We start from the raw sequence: 15,492 nt of genomic DNA, 5'->3' as shown, positions 1-15,492 counted from the left end.
CATGATACTTGTCTGTCTATTAAAATCATAGGCTTAACCTTAAAATACCATGTCTGCCATTTCCTGCATGGAATGATAGGACTCCATTCTATGTTGAAATTAGAATTATATTAATACCTTCAGCTACTAATGGGCATTGATATATTTCAACGAAGACAGGTGAAAATGTGTGCCCCAACCGGGACTCGAACCCGGGATCTCCTGCTTACATGGCACACGCTCTATCCATCTGAGCCATCGAGGGCACAGAGGATAGCGGGGCTGCAGGGACCATCTCGCGCATGCCTCCCATGAGACCCACATTCTCACCTTGTATGTCCACACACTACATTCGTAGTGTCCCACCCCAACACACTCATTACTCGTGGAAGACATTCTTACCAAGTCCCGTAAGAGTTCGGGGAATATGTGTGCATCCGCACAGAAGAAAGAGGTCTCACACTTCATGACTGGGTGATTTAGCAGACCAGGTGAGGTGCAATGGGATGCTTGAATTATTGTCAAATCAAGAACATATGCATGAGATCATGCAAACATGGCTGTTGTCTTGGAAGATGAGGGTGCCAACAGCATACTCATCATGGAGATTTAGATAAAAGGGCAGCAGTTGGTCACTGAGAAACATCCCATTTCATATCCATGGTAACTTGAATGAGTGGGCCTAAGTCAAGGTACAAAAAACGCCACCAAAATACCAGAGAACCACCTCCAGGCTGAACAACAGCTTCTGCATATTGCAGATTAAATGCATCATTGAACAGCATGCAGAGGCAAAACCACAACTTGTGATACCACATTATATGCCTCCAGTCAGATACATGTCTAGTTTCTGAGCTATTTGGTCAATTCAAGATGAGCAGCTTTATGTGCTGTTGTTCACTCGGAAACCAGTTGAGATGGAACTGCATTCACTGACAGCAGCAATTCCTGTCATTCTTTAAATGAACAGTCATTGATAAGATGTAGCAAGTGTCTCCAGTCCCTGATGATTAGAATATTTTTAAGAACACTGCTCTTACATCACATTACAAGGCTACAAGTGGTACACCCTTCCTTATAGACATGGACAGTCTGCATCAATTTACTAACAAACCAGACAACTTCACACACATTGTGGTCACGGGCACTTCTAAACACAACAACTACTTTCTGCCATTCTGTCAAATCCCTATGTATACCCATCCTACTACGCAATTTCTATGCAACTGACAGGCACATATTATACACGAACTCACTGCCATGGTGTACAGCAGTGATGAGTAGTCACATGAGCTCCCAGTTCTACAGTAAGTAGTGTGCTTCAGTGTGAGCAGTCTGCTCTTTTAATAAGGTGAGTATTATTTTGTCTGGTGAATTTATTTGCTGAAAAATTAGGCTGCATACAGTATTATCTCAGGGAACAAATCACTAATGGTGGCTTCAATAAACATTCAATCAGTTACAAATTAAATGTGTGTTGCATAGAGTACAGTATGGAAAGAAATATGGGAAAAGTAGTTACACCACTATTATCATGGAAAGTGAAATCTTCTTCAGAGTTTGTGCCATCTTCAGCCAATAGATGCTATGTGTTGTGTGATGGTTCCTCAGTTTCCTGTACATTTTTCTTCTCAGCTGAAGCTTCTGTCAACAGAAACAGAATTTTCAGTAATTGCAAATAGTTTTGTCTAGGCTGATGAGGATCCACATGTTACTGTTATAAAGAGCTGTTACTGATGGGTAACCATAGTCTGTGACTGGTTTATAGATTCATGCCTGTTTACAAAGCAAGGTGGTGCAGTGGCCAATTCACTGAACTCACAGTCTGGAAGATGGTGGTCCAAAACCTTGTCTGACTGTCCAGATTTTTTGCAGTTTCCCTAAATCACTTAAGGAAAATTCTAGGATGGTTCATTTGAACATTATATGGGTGATTTTCTTCCTGAGCCCGAGCATGTCTTCCAAAAATAATGATCTTTTCATTAAAGGGATATTAAGCCCTAATGTTCATGCCTTTTCTTGTATCTTCTTGCTCTTCTCTGTACAGCAACCATTCATACTGTGTTACTGAGTAACATACTCCTAACATTGTTGATAGAAATCCCACATGACCATTATCCATCATTTAGCTTGTATGTGATAGAGCTCAGCTTAGTTTGGTCATGAACATCTGTGTCAGATGTTCCTTGAGAGTTATATAGTTCGATGCCCATCTCATTCACTTGATCTAACTCCACTTGATTTCTACATCTGTATCTATGTGTATACTCTGCAAACCACTGTGAAGTGCATGGCAAAGGATACATCCCATTGTATCAGATATTACAGAGCTTTACCATTCCATTCATGTATGGTGCACAGAAAGAATAATTCTTTAAATGCCTCTGTGCATGCTACAATTGATCTTATCTTGTACTCACTGTCTCTATGGGAGGTAGTAGTATCACTTTCTTCAGCATCTCTGTGATACTCCCGCATGGATCAAATAAACTGTAACCATTCAAGCTTCCCTTCTCTGTACATATTCAATATTCCTTTTTAGTCCTATTTGTACAGGTCCCACACACTTGGGAAATATTCTAGGGTGTGTAACATGAGTTATTTGTATGCAATCTCCTTTGTAGACTGATTGCATTCCCCCAGTATTCTACCAATAAACTGAAGTATAGCAGCTGATTTACCCTTGACTGGACCTACGTGATCATTCTATTTCATATGCCTACAAAGTGTTACACCCTGGTATTTGTATGAGTTGATTGATTCCCACTCTGATTCACTGATACTATAGTCATATGATACGACTTTTTTCATTTTGTGAAGTGCACAATTTTACATTTCTGAACATTTAAAGCAAATTGCCAGTCTTTGCACCACTTTGAAATCTTATAAAGACCAAACTGAATATTTAAGCAGCTGCACTTCATCATAGTTAACTACATCATCTGAAAAAAGTACGAGGTTACTATTAATATTTTCTACAGGGTTATTAACATACAACATAAACAGCAAAAGTTTCAACACACTGCCCTGGGACATGCCAAAAGTTACTTCTACACCTGCTGATGACGCTCCATCCAAGATAACCTGCTGCATTCTTCCTGCCAAGGAAACCTCCATTCAGCCACAGATTTCTCTTGATACTTCATCTGATTGTACTTCTGATCATAAATGTAGATATGCTACAGGGTCAAATGCTTTTCAGATATCAAGAAATACAGCATCCAGACTGCCTAGACCCAAAGCTTTCAGTATGTCTTGTTAGAAAAGTGGGAGTTGGGTTGATTAATGATTATGTAATCCATGATGACTGGTAGGGAGCAGGTCACTCTGTTAGAGATATCTTACTATGTTTGACCTGACAATACATCGGAAGATTCTACAACAAATCAACATCAAGGGTACTGGATGGTAGTTTTGTGTGGTTTTTTTTTAATTATTATTTTTTTTTAATCACTTGTACCGTCCTTCTTATAAACAGGTGTGATCTTTTTGCTTGAGGGATCTATCATAGATCACAGTTAAAGGAGGGGCTTACTCAGCAGAAAATTCAGCATAGAATCTGACTGGGATTCCATCAGGCTCTGGAGCTTTATTCATTTTCAATGACTTCACTTGTTTCTCAACATGACTGACACTAATAGTTATTTCACTCATCTTTTCAGTGGTATGAGGATTAAAATGGGGGCAATTCTCCTGGATTTTCTTTTGTAAAGGAACAATTGAAAATGTTACGGATTTAACTTTTGCTTTGCTACCCTCACAGTCCCTCTACCTTACATTTCTAAGCATTTAAAGCAAATTGCCAGTCTTCACATCACTTTGAAATCTTATTAGCATCTGACTGAATGCTTATGCAGCTTGTTGCAGATGGCATTCATTATAGATAACTAGATCATCTGCAAAAAGTGCCTTATAAACTTTTCATGTGATCCCCCAATCACATGAAAATTTTATGAGGCACGTGTGGAGACTGAAGCCTGTGACATAGTTCAAATAATATCAGGGGTTGTTTGAACAAGTACAACAGAACTTTATGCAGTGCTGTCACGGTGCTTTGACAATTCTTGTAGACATAGCATCTTGTGTAGGTATTTTCTTATTTGATTTTACTGGCATTTGGTGTACATAGCATCCAACCAGCAATACATCTGATAATTACAATAAATTTACGTTGGTACTTACAGAGCACAGAGAGTGATGAGCTGAAGATATACTGGGAGAACATCAAAGTTGGTAGGAGAACAAGGCATGAACACTGAAAATTAATGTTAATATGTAGTCCATGGAGCTTCAATTTGAATATGAAAAGAAAATTAAATTGTACCAATTCCCACGTACATATTCAATTTATGTGATTTCCAAGTTAATTTTTGATGACCTTATCACATTTGATGATGTCCCATTAGTCAACTCGCTTGCTAGTATTAATATTAGAAGTTCATCCATTTTATTTAAGAGTCCTGTTATATCTTGATGATTTGATTAAAGATGTGCTCTTCTATACTTATTGTTCTATGCAAGATGTAATCTGTTGTTCATTGCAAGAATTTTCCAGGTCTGCATACTTCAACTGATCCAAAGCCTTTCATATTGCTTAGAAGGAACTTTATATAAGACTAGTGTTGCAAAGAATATATGGATGTCTGATACATTTATTGTTGAATTATTGAGGCTTATGTCCAAACTATGTACTACCTGTGCTCCCAATATGAACTGCTTCTAAAACATTTTTCCTCCCTGGAGCATAAATCATAGACTACCCTGGTGAGATCCCCAGATAATTACTTTTTATTTGTTACAGTAACAGGCCTATTCTGAAATTCGCACATCATGATTACTACTACCCAGTAAGGCAATTTTGATTTTCTTAACCATTTCTTTCCTAGTGTTTCCTTGCACTGCTGCTCATATTTGTCATAATTTGGTAGCAATAGTTGTGATAACACACCATAAGAAGAACTGCATCATTGTTATAAATGCAGTATTTTACATAAAATTGATACTGGCATTATTTATACTGATATCCATTTTATTTATTTGTTCTCGTTAAAGTTGTAGCAGTTTATCCTCTCATTCGATGCAGTAACAAATTTGATTTATTTCTTGAGTTTAATTTACTTATTTAAGAGAAGACAGTGTTTTGTGGTTTCTACGTGGTGCTGATTTGCTTAAATAGCTTGTAAATCAAAATAATTTGGCAGACAATGGAATTTCTTGAGTTTAAAAGTGTCCTCCTTTGTGCTATGGCATTTTTATTAGTGAAAATTATTCATGAAAAATAATATGAAGGTGATTTGTAGGTGACTAATTGTAATTAGTCAACAACATGCAATAAGGTTTTCAGATAGATGATATCTGTTGCAAAAGATATGGTAAAAATATATATAAAAATATTCCCACGTGGAATGTTTTCCTCTATTACATTCAAAAGATATGGTAATTTAGATATGTTTGCTACACAATTGGAGACATAATCTTACTAAACGTCTCAGGTAAGTTCTATATGAACAGTAATTTTGCAATCAGTAAAGTGACACAGAAATTAATGACTTCTGTTAAGTAATAATACATACAAAAATTTAAATTTAGTCTGTTCTTTATTGTAAAGTGAATCTAAAATAATTTTTCCAGAATCAACACTCAATTTCAAATTTCTTTTTGAAATATTTTGTACATTTCTTCTGTACTCACATGAAACAGGGACTAGCATATTTAACATTATGATTTTCACCAAGAAAAGATTGTAATAAAGTGATATTTTTGACTTTTTATTATTATTTATTGCACAAAAGTAAAATACAAAAGCTATCAAAAATCTATTAAAGTCACAGTGTCAACTATATTAAATCTTTGGCTACATCATTAAGTGCACATTTAGTTAAAGTACAACCATTAGATGAACAACAATAAATTACAATTAAAATTAGCAACTTGTGTTCAAAATGAAGAACAATAATTTTAACTCTAAAATTGTTCAAGTAATGTATTATGCATAACACTTTACCATTGGTGTGTTTTGCAACATTATTAATATACATGAAACTCCTTAGTGTAAAGCTAACACAAACATCAAAGACACAATTGTGAATGGTATTACTGAGGAAACAAAAGCTCTTAGTTATAAACAGCAGAAAAATTAGTAGTGCCATGAAACTGTTAAAGGTAAGTTTCAATATTTCGGCATCAGAAGGTTTTTCACCATAAACAAAATGAAAAATATTATAAAAGGAGAAAAATGTGAAGATGTAGAAGAGGAAGAGCAGCTCTCATAATCAAACATATGTGGGATATCCAGACAGATTAAATTAAAATTTAACAATGAAACCATACTATCTCGAGAGACAGCCAGACTGAAAGATAAGAAGCAAAAGAAAGAGACAAAGAGGCACTGTATGGCCTTCCAGGTACTGGTGACACTGTAATAATACCTGCTCGTAGTTCTTACATACAAACAGCTCACTTAGAATGTTGCTGTGAACATTGTAGTTAAGTTTCTGCCTCAACACACATCATTTACTTGAAGCAAAGAAATATTTGCAGTATTTTGAATATTTTTTTTTTACTATTACATTATACAGCTTTCACATTGCACACTTAAACACAAAACCTGATATCAAGCTGTTATAAAACAATCTCAAAAATATCCTTCCGTGTGAGATCTATCACAATAAGACAAAGAATCAATTAAAAACTAATGCTAAAAAAGACCACTTCACAAGTTCCTCCTTAAATACAGGTTGTCTAGAAACTATGGAGAATTTAGAGTGATAAAATTTCACAACCATTGTTTGAATATAACAGTTAAAAGCTAGAATCCTAAAACACATTCATGTCCATAACTAAAGGATTCTTTGAGTTCCATTAAAAAATATTTCATCGTGATGGACTAAACTGTGCCAGGATAGCAGGAAGGAAAACATGTGATGTATCATGTGCCTCTGTACCACTTAGATATAGTGATTCTAATTCCATGTTTTGTGTGTCCAACACCCCTGGATGCCACTATGTACCGGTGTCGCATTATTAGAAGATAAGTCTCCAGCTGCCTTAAGCCCCATGTGTCCAGCTGTGGTGAGGATACCAGAAGGTAGGTGTGTAGAAGATGTGACACAGCCTACTGTCAGAATTGTTATCTTTCCTTATGTACCCACAGACATCAACCTGCACAGCAATAGCTCCGATTTGAGACATCACGGCATCCTCTGGGTCATCATATCATCATTGTTTGCTATCAAAGGCTATTTTTGTGTTAGGTACTCATCAGCTGTGTTCCCCACATGGCTCAATGAGTACAGTGCCATGCCCACTTAGCAAGTGTTAGCAGTCACCTATCAGTGCGACTGCTATGTTTAAGCCCAGAAAGTGACTTTTCCTATGTGTTTACCCTCGGTAAGTGTTAAAACCCTATCATAATTGTGAAAAGGGGCCAGTGTGGTGTTTTCAGCATCCTGGATTGGGAGAGCATCATATCAGGAACACTTACACCACTACATGTGTGTCACAGGGCAAATGTGATGGCTGCAGCTCATAGATGTGATGCCCTGCAATTATATATGTTCCCTTTTTATCATACATTTAACCCTGACATACACCAGAAAGACTATTATGCCTTACTACATGAGATTGGCCTAGAAGACAAATGCTACCTGTATTGTGAGGGCATTATGCATCTAGAGTGACAGTATACTCTTCAGAGTTAATTGGAACATGCATAGGGTTCTCTAAGCCAAATAACTACAATCCTCATTCCACCAACACATACCAATGCTAACTTACACTGGGTGCCAATCAAGCAGTTAGACGAATTATCTACTGGATAGACTAATCCACATTATAAAGAACCAGTTTGCATCCTGTACTGCTATGTAAGGGTATCATACTTAGCACTGACTTTCTCCGTGCCACTGGCAGGTGGATGTGACACAGAGTAAAAGCTCCCCACAGTCCCTGGCCAGTTTTCAAGTGCATCTTGTATTTATAACATTATATCACATGTTACAACATTTACAGGTCAGCTTTATGTGCATTTATCGTCCTCATGCCTCTCATTTTGAGAATCTCATAGATTCCTTCACTTATGAACTTAAGTGTAAATAGTCTGTTATGAAAACTCAGTCTTATATTAAACAGGTGCATTAGTTACTCATATAGTTTCTGCTACATGCTGCTCTGACTTGAATTTGCCAGTATTTTGAAAGGAATGTTTCTAACACCAAATAGACGATAAACCCACAGATTAAATAAAATATTTTAATTTGTCTTTCAGCATAGACCACAGGTTAGCAGTGATTCATCCTCAAAATACCTGTCCAGCCTTAAATTATCTAGTTTTATACCTTACAACAAATGTTCTGCATCATTACATCATAATAATTTTATAATCATTAAAGTTGTGACTTCCCACACCACACCAACAAAAGATATTTCATAATACTGAAACGTCTGATATTGTACAAAATTGATTTTAGCTACAATGGCATCTAAAGTTACTCATTTACCACAGTGGAATTAAACTGGCATAAAAGTTATCCATTCACCCCTGTTTTATGAAAATTAATGCCATTAAAATAAGCATAATTTTGTGCAAAAATGATAAAAGTAATATATACTGCCTACACTGAAAGTAACACCCATTTCTGTTCAATCTCAGTTTCAATGTGTGGTAAAAAGAATACTGTATAGATCATAAATCACTACTCAAACACTTAGCACTTAAGAGAGGCAGACATTAAATAAGGATTGATTAATATTAATAGAGGTAGCTACAAGAAATTATAGCTATTTCTGTTACCAGGATACTCACAAATTTTTTTATCACAAATTGGAACTTAAATTCATCCTAAAGCCTTAACTTCGATGGGCTATGTGTTAGTGATCTGAGCCATTCTAATACACCTCATAACTCACTTCCAAGCTTCAACTTGATGGTATATCTCTTTTGTTTCTGAAAGCTGGTATGCAGGTTTAATCTCTCAGAATGTTCTACAAAAGCACAGATATTAAAGATTAATTCTGCTTTCCAATCTGTGGACTATGTTGTTTATCTGCATCCTTCCATGAATAAATAATTTAATTTTTCTTCCCAAATATGTATGAAAGCTAAGAAGAAATTTCAATAGTCTTGCAGTTGCAAGAATTCCAAGGGCTTGTCTTCATTAAGAACTACTAGATTTCCTTTCTGCTTCTGGTTTATACATGTCAATAATTATAACTAACATTGTAAGTTGATTAACCAAATTAGAAATGTAAGAAAATAGAAACAATAGCTCATGCACCTGCATACCCAGTGAGGGACAAGGAATGGCAGCTAGTCACCCCTCCCCTAACCACCTCCTCCCTACACAGGCAGGCATATCAGTTCAGTATAATTTTGAAGAAAGTCTAAGCAAGTAACAGACAATGACTAGTAGCAAGTGTATCCAGATCCAGTTGTCAGTAAATCTCAAAGCTATTTTACCATTCAATGCTACGGTCACTGAAAATAAAATGCCAGAGGACTCTGGGTTCCAAAACATTTCAGTATTGTTGTTTCTTCCCTTCTCAGTGGCAGCCAATGTCAAAAACTACTAAACATGTGAATACATAATGTATTTGTGTTTATGTGAATGTCATCTGCTTGGTAGCAAAATAATATGTATAATTCTTGTACAAACTGTTCTTTTTCACTTAAGTTTATTGTAGGTGGTAGAACTGGAAAGAACAATTAGAGAGATTCGAGCGCACACGGAGGCTTTCCAGCAGTCGTTCTTCCTGCGAACCACACACGACTGGAACAGGAAAGGGAGGTAATGACAGTGGCATGTAAAGTGCCCCCCGCCACACACCATTGGGTAGCTTGTGGAGTATAAATGTAGATGTAGATAGAAAGCACTGGTACCAGAAATATTAAGATCATTCTGGGAGATTTCAACACCAAAGTGGGACAGGACGACACGTATATGCCAACAGTGAGGAAGGAGAGTATACATGTGAAAACAACTGGGAATGGACTGCATCTCATCGGTTTTGGGCTTAGCTAGAACCTTCTGGTGAACTAGATGACCTTCCCCCACAAACTGATACACAAAGGTACCTGCACTTCCTCAGCTGGTAATGCCATCAATAAGATCATATGCATAAAGATGAGATGAAGATGAGATGAACAAAAAGTATATGACAAGTATTAGATCCTACAGACAGGCTGATACAGACACAGACCATTACCTAGTACTCAACAAACTACAACTTCAGTTGTGTTGTAAAAGGAGGAGGAACAACAGGGTCCAAGAGTCAATTTGAAGTTGAGAAGCTTAAGGATCCAGAGTTGTATCACCAGTATAATAATATCAGAGTTCATAACAAATCTGAGGTAATGAAAGAAGTGTTAATGATCAATGGGAAGATTTAAACAGGCTGTAGAAAAATGAAAGTGTGAGAAGACCTTCAACTGAGATGGCGGATATAATCTTATTCGTGCAAGAAAGCAAGCTCATGATGCAGAGAAGACTCAGAGATATTCTTTGCTATGTTTATGCTATGATGGGAGTGGTGGTGCTGCCACCATAGATGTTGACACCATCTGCGATGGCATGACGTAACTACCAAAACATCAGAAGCCGTCCTTGGGATGTATAATGCCACCACACCATCAGTTTTGACAATCAGTTGCTCCTGATGAAAACAATGGTGTAAATCATCATAAGCTTGAGGTTTTACCCTGAATTGACATGGCAAGAAGTTCAAGAATGTTTTATATAGTTGGAGGTAATATTTTGGGAAGTTGTTGAATGCTGAAGATCCTGAAAATGTCTTCCATGAAGGAAGAATTGCAGAGGGTGTACAGGAAGAATAATCTGAAGTAACTCAACAGGACATATGCAGAGCAGTTAAGAAACTGAATAATAATGAGGCACCAGGATAATTGCAGAGATGTCAAAGATGGATGGTGGAACACTTCAGAAAGAGAGATATATATTTTTGTAAGTGAAGTATAGAGAAAGGAGGTGATCCTGAAAGAGTGGAAATCAGCTACTATCATCCCACTGCACAAAAAGAACAGTAAAAGGAATTACTGAGGTATTTCTTATCTAAGCATACCACACAAAGTTTTATCACTAATAATTCTTGAAAAGCTGAAACCTTTCACTGAAGACATTGTTGGAGAGTACCAGGCAGGTTTTCAGACAGGAAGATCAACTGTGGATCAAATTTTGACCATGAGGTAAGTCTGGGAGAAGTGCTGAGAATTCAACCGTCAATTTCTGATTACATTTGTGGATTTCTCAAATTCTTATAATAGTATAAATAGATTAAGCATGTACAACATCCTGAGGGAGCTTGGCATGCCAAGGGTATTAATTAACTATTGAAGGTATAGACAGCAGAGACAGAAGCCAAAGTGAAATACCACAGCAAGTTATCCAAGCAATTCAGCATCAGAACAGGTGTGAGACAAGGTGATCTAATTTCACTATTGTTTTTCAATTTGGTCTGGCGAATGTAATTCTGGAAATGAAAAAAGAAGGCAAAGGGGTGAAGCTAAACTGAAGAATGCAGTTATTGGGATATACGGATGAGATGGAAGCCACAACAGAGTCAGAGGAAGAGATGGCAGAAACCACAGAGAGCTTATCAAAGAATGCCAATAAGACTGGACATGTTTAAGAGAAGGCTCAAATGATAAAAGTATCCATAGAAACATCTAATAAAGCCCAGTTATGTGTTGGAATATGAAACTTAGTGAGAGTGGAAACTTTTATGTAGCTTGGCACCTGGTTCTGCAGGCATAATGACCTGAAACAGAAATTAATCAATGTACTGTCTAAGCACCTAAAATTTATTTCAGTCTGAAACACCTAATGTCATCAAAAAATCTGTTAGTTAAGACCAAACTTAAAGTGTATAATGCAATGATAGTACTGGCAACATTATGAGGGACAGAAACATTAAGCACCACAAAAAAATGAAAAGAACCTGTTGATCTTTGAAAGGAAAATCATGAGAAAGATTTTTGGATCATCCTGCGAAGAGAAAACTTGTGGACATACAAAAGACCAGGAACTGCATGACCTGATGAAACAACTAAACATCATCCAGAAAATGAAAGAGCAAAGAATAAGCCTGGCAGGGCACATTGCCAGGAGGCCAGACAAGTGTCAGGCCAAAGCTGTGTATTTGGGAATAATTGAAAGACCAAGGAAGTGAACTGAAGAAGAACCTTCAGCTACTGGGTGCCCATGAGAACTGGACCCAAAGTGCACAAGATCATCATCTTGTAACATTTGCATTAAAGCACCGTTTCTGGGACAGGGAGTTGTGCTGGCCCAGGATCAAATATGCTTGACAGATTAATAATGAGGGCTGGTGTGCCAGCCAGTCCGGATGTGGTTTTTAGGCAGTTTTCCACATCCCATTAGGCAAATACTGGGCTTCTACCCAAGTCCCACCTCAGACAATTCACAAACATTCAGAAACTTTTACTCACTTCCACACTACTTGCAGGCAGTCGGGGGTACACATACCTGTAAGAGTGTGGAAGAGTGGTGACAGGAAAGGCATCCTGCCACTCATTAAATTAATCATGCCAAATCCATAAGTAATCATGCCAACCCTATGTTGATGTGGGAAAAAGACACAAAAGATAGAAGTTTTTATCAAGAAATTCTGATTTACTTCTTCCATCCCTCTCACCTCCAGAAAACTAATGAGCTGCCTTTCCTCCCTCCTCTCTCAGATTCTGAAAATACTCTTAAACACATGGACTGTAATTTTTTTTTTAAAGGACAAAGTTCAAGGTCAGGTCAGCATGTGAAACAGACTTACTCTTATCTCCTCTATGTCATTTTAAATGATACAGTTAGCTTTTAGCACATACACCATGTTCATAATGCAAATCTTAATTTTTTGCTGCCAATTTAAATCTGTCCATATTACGAAATACTAATATCACCATTGTGCAGTAGGAAATAGTTCTTAGATAAATGTGTATGATAAATGCAGAAATTACACACATAGAACAATGTAGATCACTCTGAAGATCGTCCTGTTGCAATATCTCTTTTTACAAAATGAACACAATGTTAAAGCAACTCTTAGAGAACAAGTAGCTATTAGATACATTATAGCACAACCCAATAACAAAATAGTTGGTGTTCTTAATAATAAAAAATATTAACAGTTTTATCTGGTAAGTATTGCACAAACAAGAATCTCATGTAGACAGAAAATCATCTGAGGTATTAATAATTTGCTATCAACACAGAAATAGCAAATAGATGGTGAAGATTGTGGTTATAATTTTTGATGGTCATTGGTAATTGCTTGTATTATGTTTCGGTACCGTTTCAGCATTGGATCATATATCTGAAATCAAAATATCATTTGTTATATAATGGGTAATTCAAAATCTATTTTGCTAAAAGTGCAGCTTAATTATAAAAAATTATGCACATCAACAAGCAGTAACAAATAACTGGCACAAGTTGTTTCAGTTTTAGTAGATAAGAAATGAAATAATTGTTGAATTGTCAATACATATTCCAAACATTCAGTAAAACTACAATGAACAAAACCAGAGTTGCGTATTATGAAAATTTCCAAATTTATGCTAGTTTAAGAATAATGATGAAAATTATTTTATAGTAATGGAGTGTAAAGTTATAATCACAAGGGAAACAAATCCTGCTGCAATTGACAAGCAGTTATTGTATTGGTGCACAAGGAACAGACATCAACAAACTTCATAATGAAACAATGGGAGCTGGACCAGGGACCACATCATTGATGGTATATCATTAACTGCAACAGCAAATGTCAAAAGGTAAAGTCACCACAAGCTCAAAGGTTGTGTTAAACTCGTAGCTTTCTTCTTTTGTAAGAGAAGGACAATATTTTCTACTGTTCAAATAATCTGTCTCAGTGCATGGTATTTATTTGGCTTGAAAACAGATGACAGCAGGTCTGGTATCGACTTCAATTAATTATACCATGTTTTGAAGTGTATGACATGTATTTGCAGTTGCAAATAGGGACAACCTACAACTGTATAATGAAATGACAACAATGAAAATTTGTGCCAGCTGGGACTCATGCTCTAAGCCAAAACAGTTAAGGAGACTGCTCGCTTAAAGTGGGAAATTTGGCTTTACGTCCTGGACTGGCACATATTTTCACTGTTGTCATTCCATTATACAGCAGAAAGGTGTCGGTAATTGCAGTTGGGAATACATTTCATATATTTTATTATGGCTGTAGTCACTGCAATGCCTGTTCTTCCAAACAAGCATACATACTGAAGGAAAATTGCACCATACTACCACCATACTACTTACCAACACAGGCACTGCAATATCACATTTGTAGGTACAAAAACAGTCATTTTTTCAAAACATTCTATTTTACAGAACTATTATATACTTCACAATATCTTACAAAATTCAAATGATCATGTAATCTAACAAAATAAGAAAATATAAATAGTCTGAAATTCTTATGAATTACATATATTGTAAGTATAAAATAATAATACTTACAGAAGCAGCATCACGATGAGGCTGACAAACCAGATGAGGGTGGCCTAAATGTGAAACCATTTCTTTGAAGGAACTTCCAGAGGCATGAACTATAGCATGCTTGGCTTGGTATGCAGCCCCCAGGACAGCAGAGTTCACTATATCCTACATTATACAGAATTATTTGAGCAAAATTGTATATCACAGTGTTCCAGTGAGAATAAATAAGACATGGATAAGCAAACTGTGGATCAGCTTCAGTTTCATCAAGTATCCATTATAAATAAAATAAAACTTCCTACACACACCTGCAGCAATATCATAAACTGAAACAGATACATCAGTTTTCTGTAAATGAGAAAATTAATGATATAATATGGGATTACTGGACAAATTCCATACAGGAGGTTCAGTTATCCTTCTTTCCTTGCTGATATGACAGTTATATCTAGAAATACAGAGCTAGTTGTAGAACAGTTGAATCTGTTAAAAGCTGGAAACCAGGATTCATTTCCGAGTGTCAGTTTCATGAAGAACATCAAGAAAGTACTAAAGTATCTAGTAACATGGCATTCTGCCCTTCACACAGCTCTAATACTGCCATATGTACCAGGTCTGAAAAGGATGTGCATAATAATAATAATAATAATAATAATAATAATAATAATAAACCCTGTGGCGGTCCGGGAAAAGAATAGACCTCCGGAATATTCTCCCAGTCGTAAAAGGCAACGAAAAGAACAAACCACTAATAGGGCTAACGCCCCTTCTAGTGTGATTAGTTGGTTCAGGACAGAACTAATGAAGCCTTGGACAAGTTCTGTCATGGTCGGGGACGATGCTTGAAGCCTATGCCCGTCCACAATGGTAACGACACTGCTAGCCATACGGAAAACAATTAAAATCCAAAAAGAGGTGTTTTGCAGCATATGCTTCCTGCAACCAATCTAGAAGGAAAACAAAGACAGAGGATGAGATGGTCAGATGAAGTTAACCGACACCTCATGTTCTGTTATTACCAAGC

The 15,492-nt window shown here is 36.6% G+C and overlaps 1 protein-coding gene across 1 annotated transcript in view; it reads right to left on the bottom strand.

Moving 5' to 3' along the window:
* Nucleotides 1-13,128: 13,128 nt before the first annotated feature.
* LOC126195272 (xylulose kinase-like) overlaps nucleotides 13,129-15,492 on the bottom strand; it is a 152,492-nt gene continuing 150,128 nt past the window's right edge. Inside the window, exons 12-13 of the mRNA XM_049933803.1 lie at nucleotides 14,490-14,633; nucleotides 13,129-13,320 (exon numbers count right to left, since the gene is read on the bottom strand). Of these exons, the coding sequence (XP_049789760.1) occupies nucleotides 13,249-13,320; nucleotides 14,490-14,633 (216 nt within the window). The 3' untranslated portion in view covers nucleotides 13,129-13,248. The remainder of the gene's footprint in view (nucleotides 13,321-14,489; nucleotides 14,634-15,492) is intronic.

This window comes from Schistocerca nitens, chromosome 7 (genome assembly GCF_023898315.1).
Source record: "Schistocerca nitens isolate TAMUIC-IGC-003100 chromosome 7, iqSchNite1.1, whole genome shotgun sequence".
Lineage (NCBI taxonomy): Eukaryota > Metazoa > Arthropoda > Insecta > Orthoptera > Acrididae > Schistocerca > Schistocerca nitens.
The sequence above is the reverse complement of the archived record's forward strand: the minus strand, read 5'-3'. Positions and strand labels throughout refer to the sequence as shown.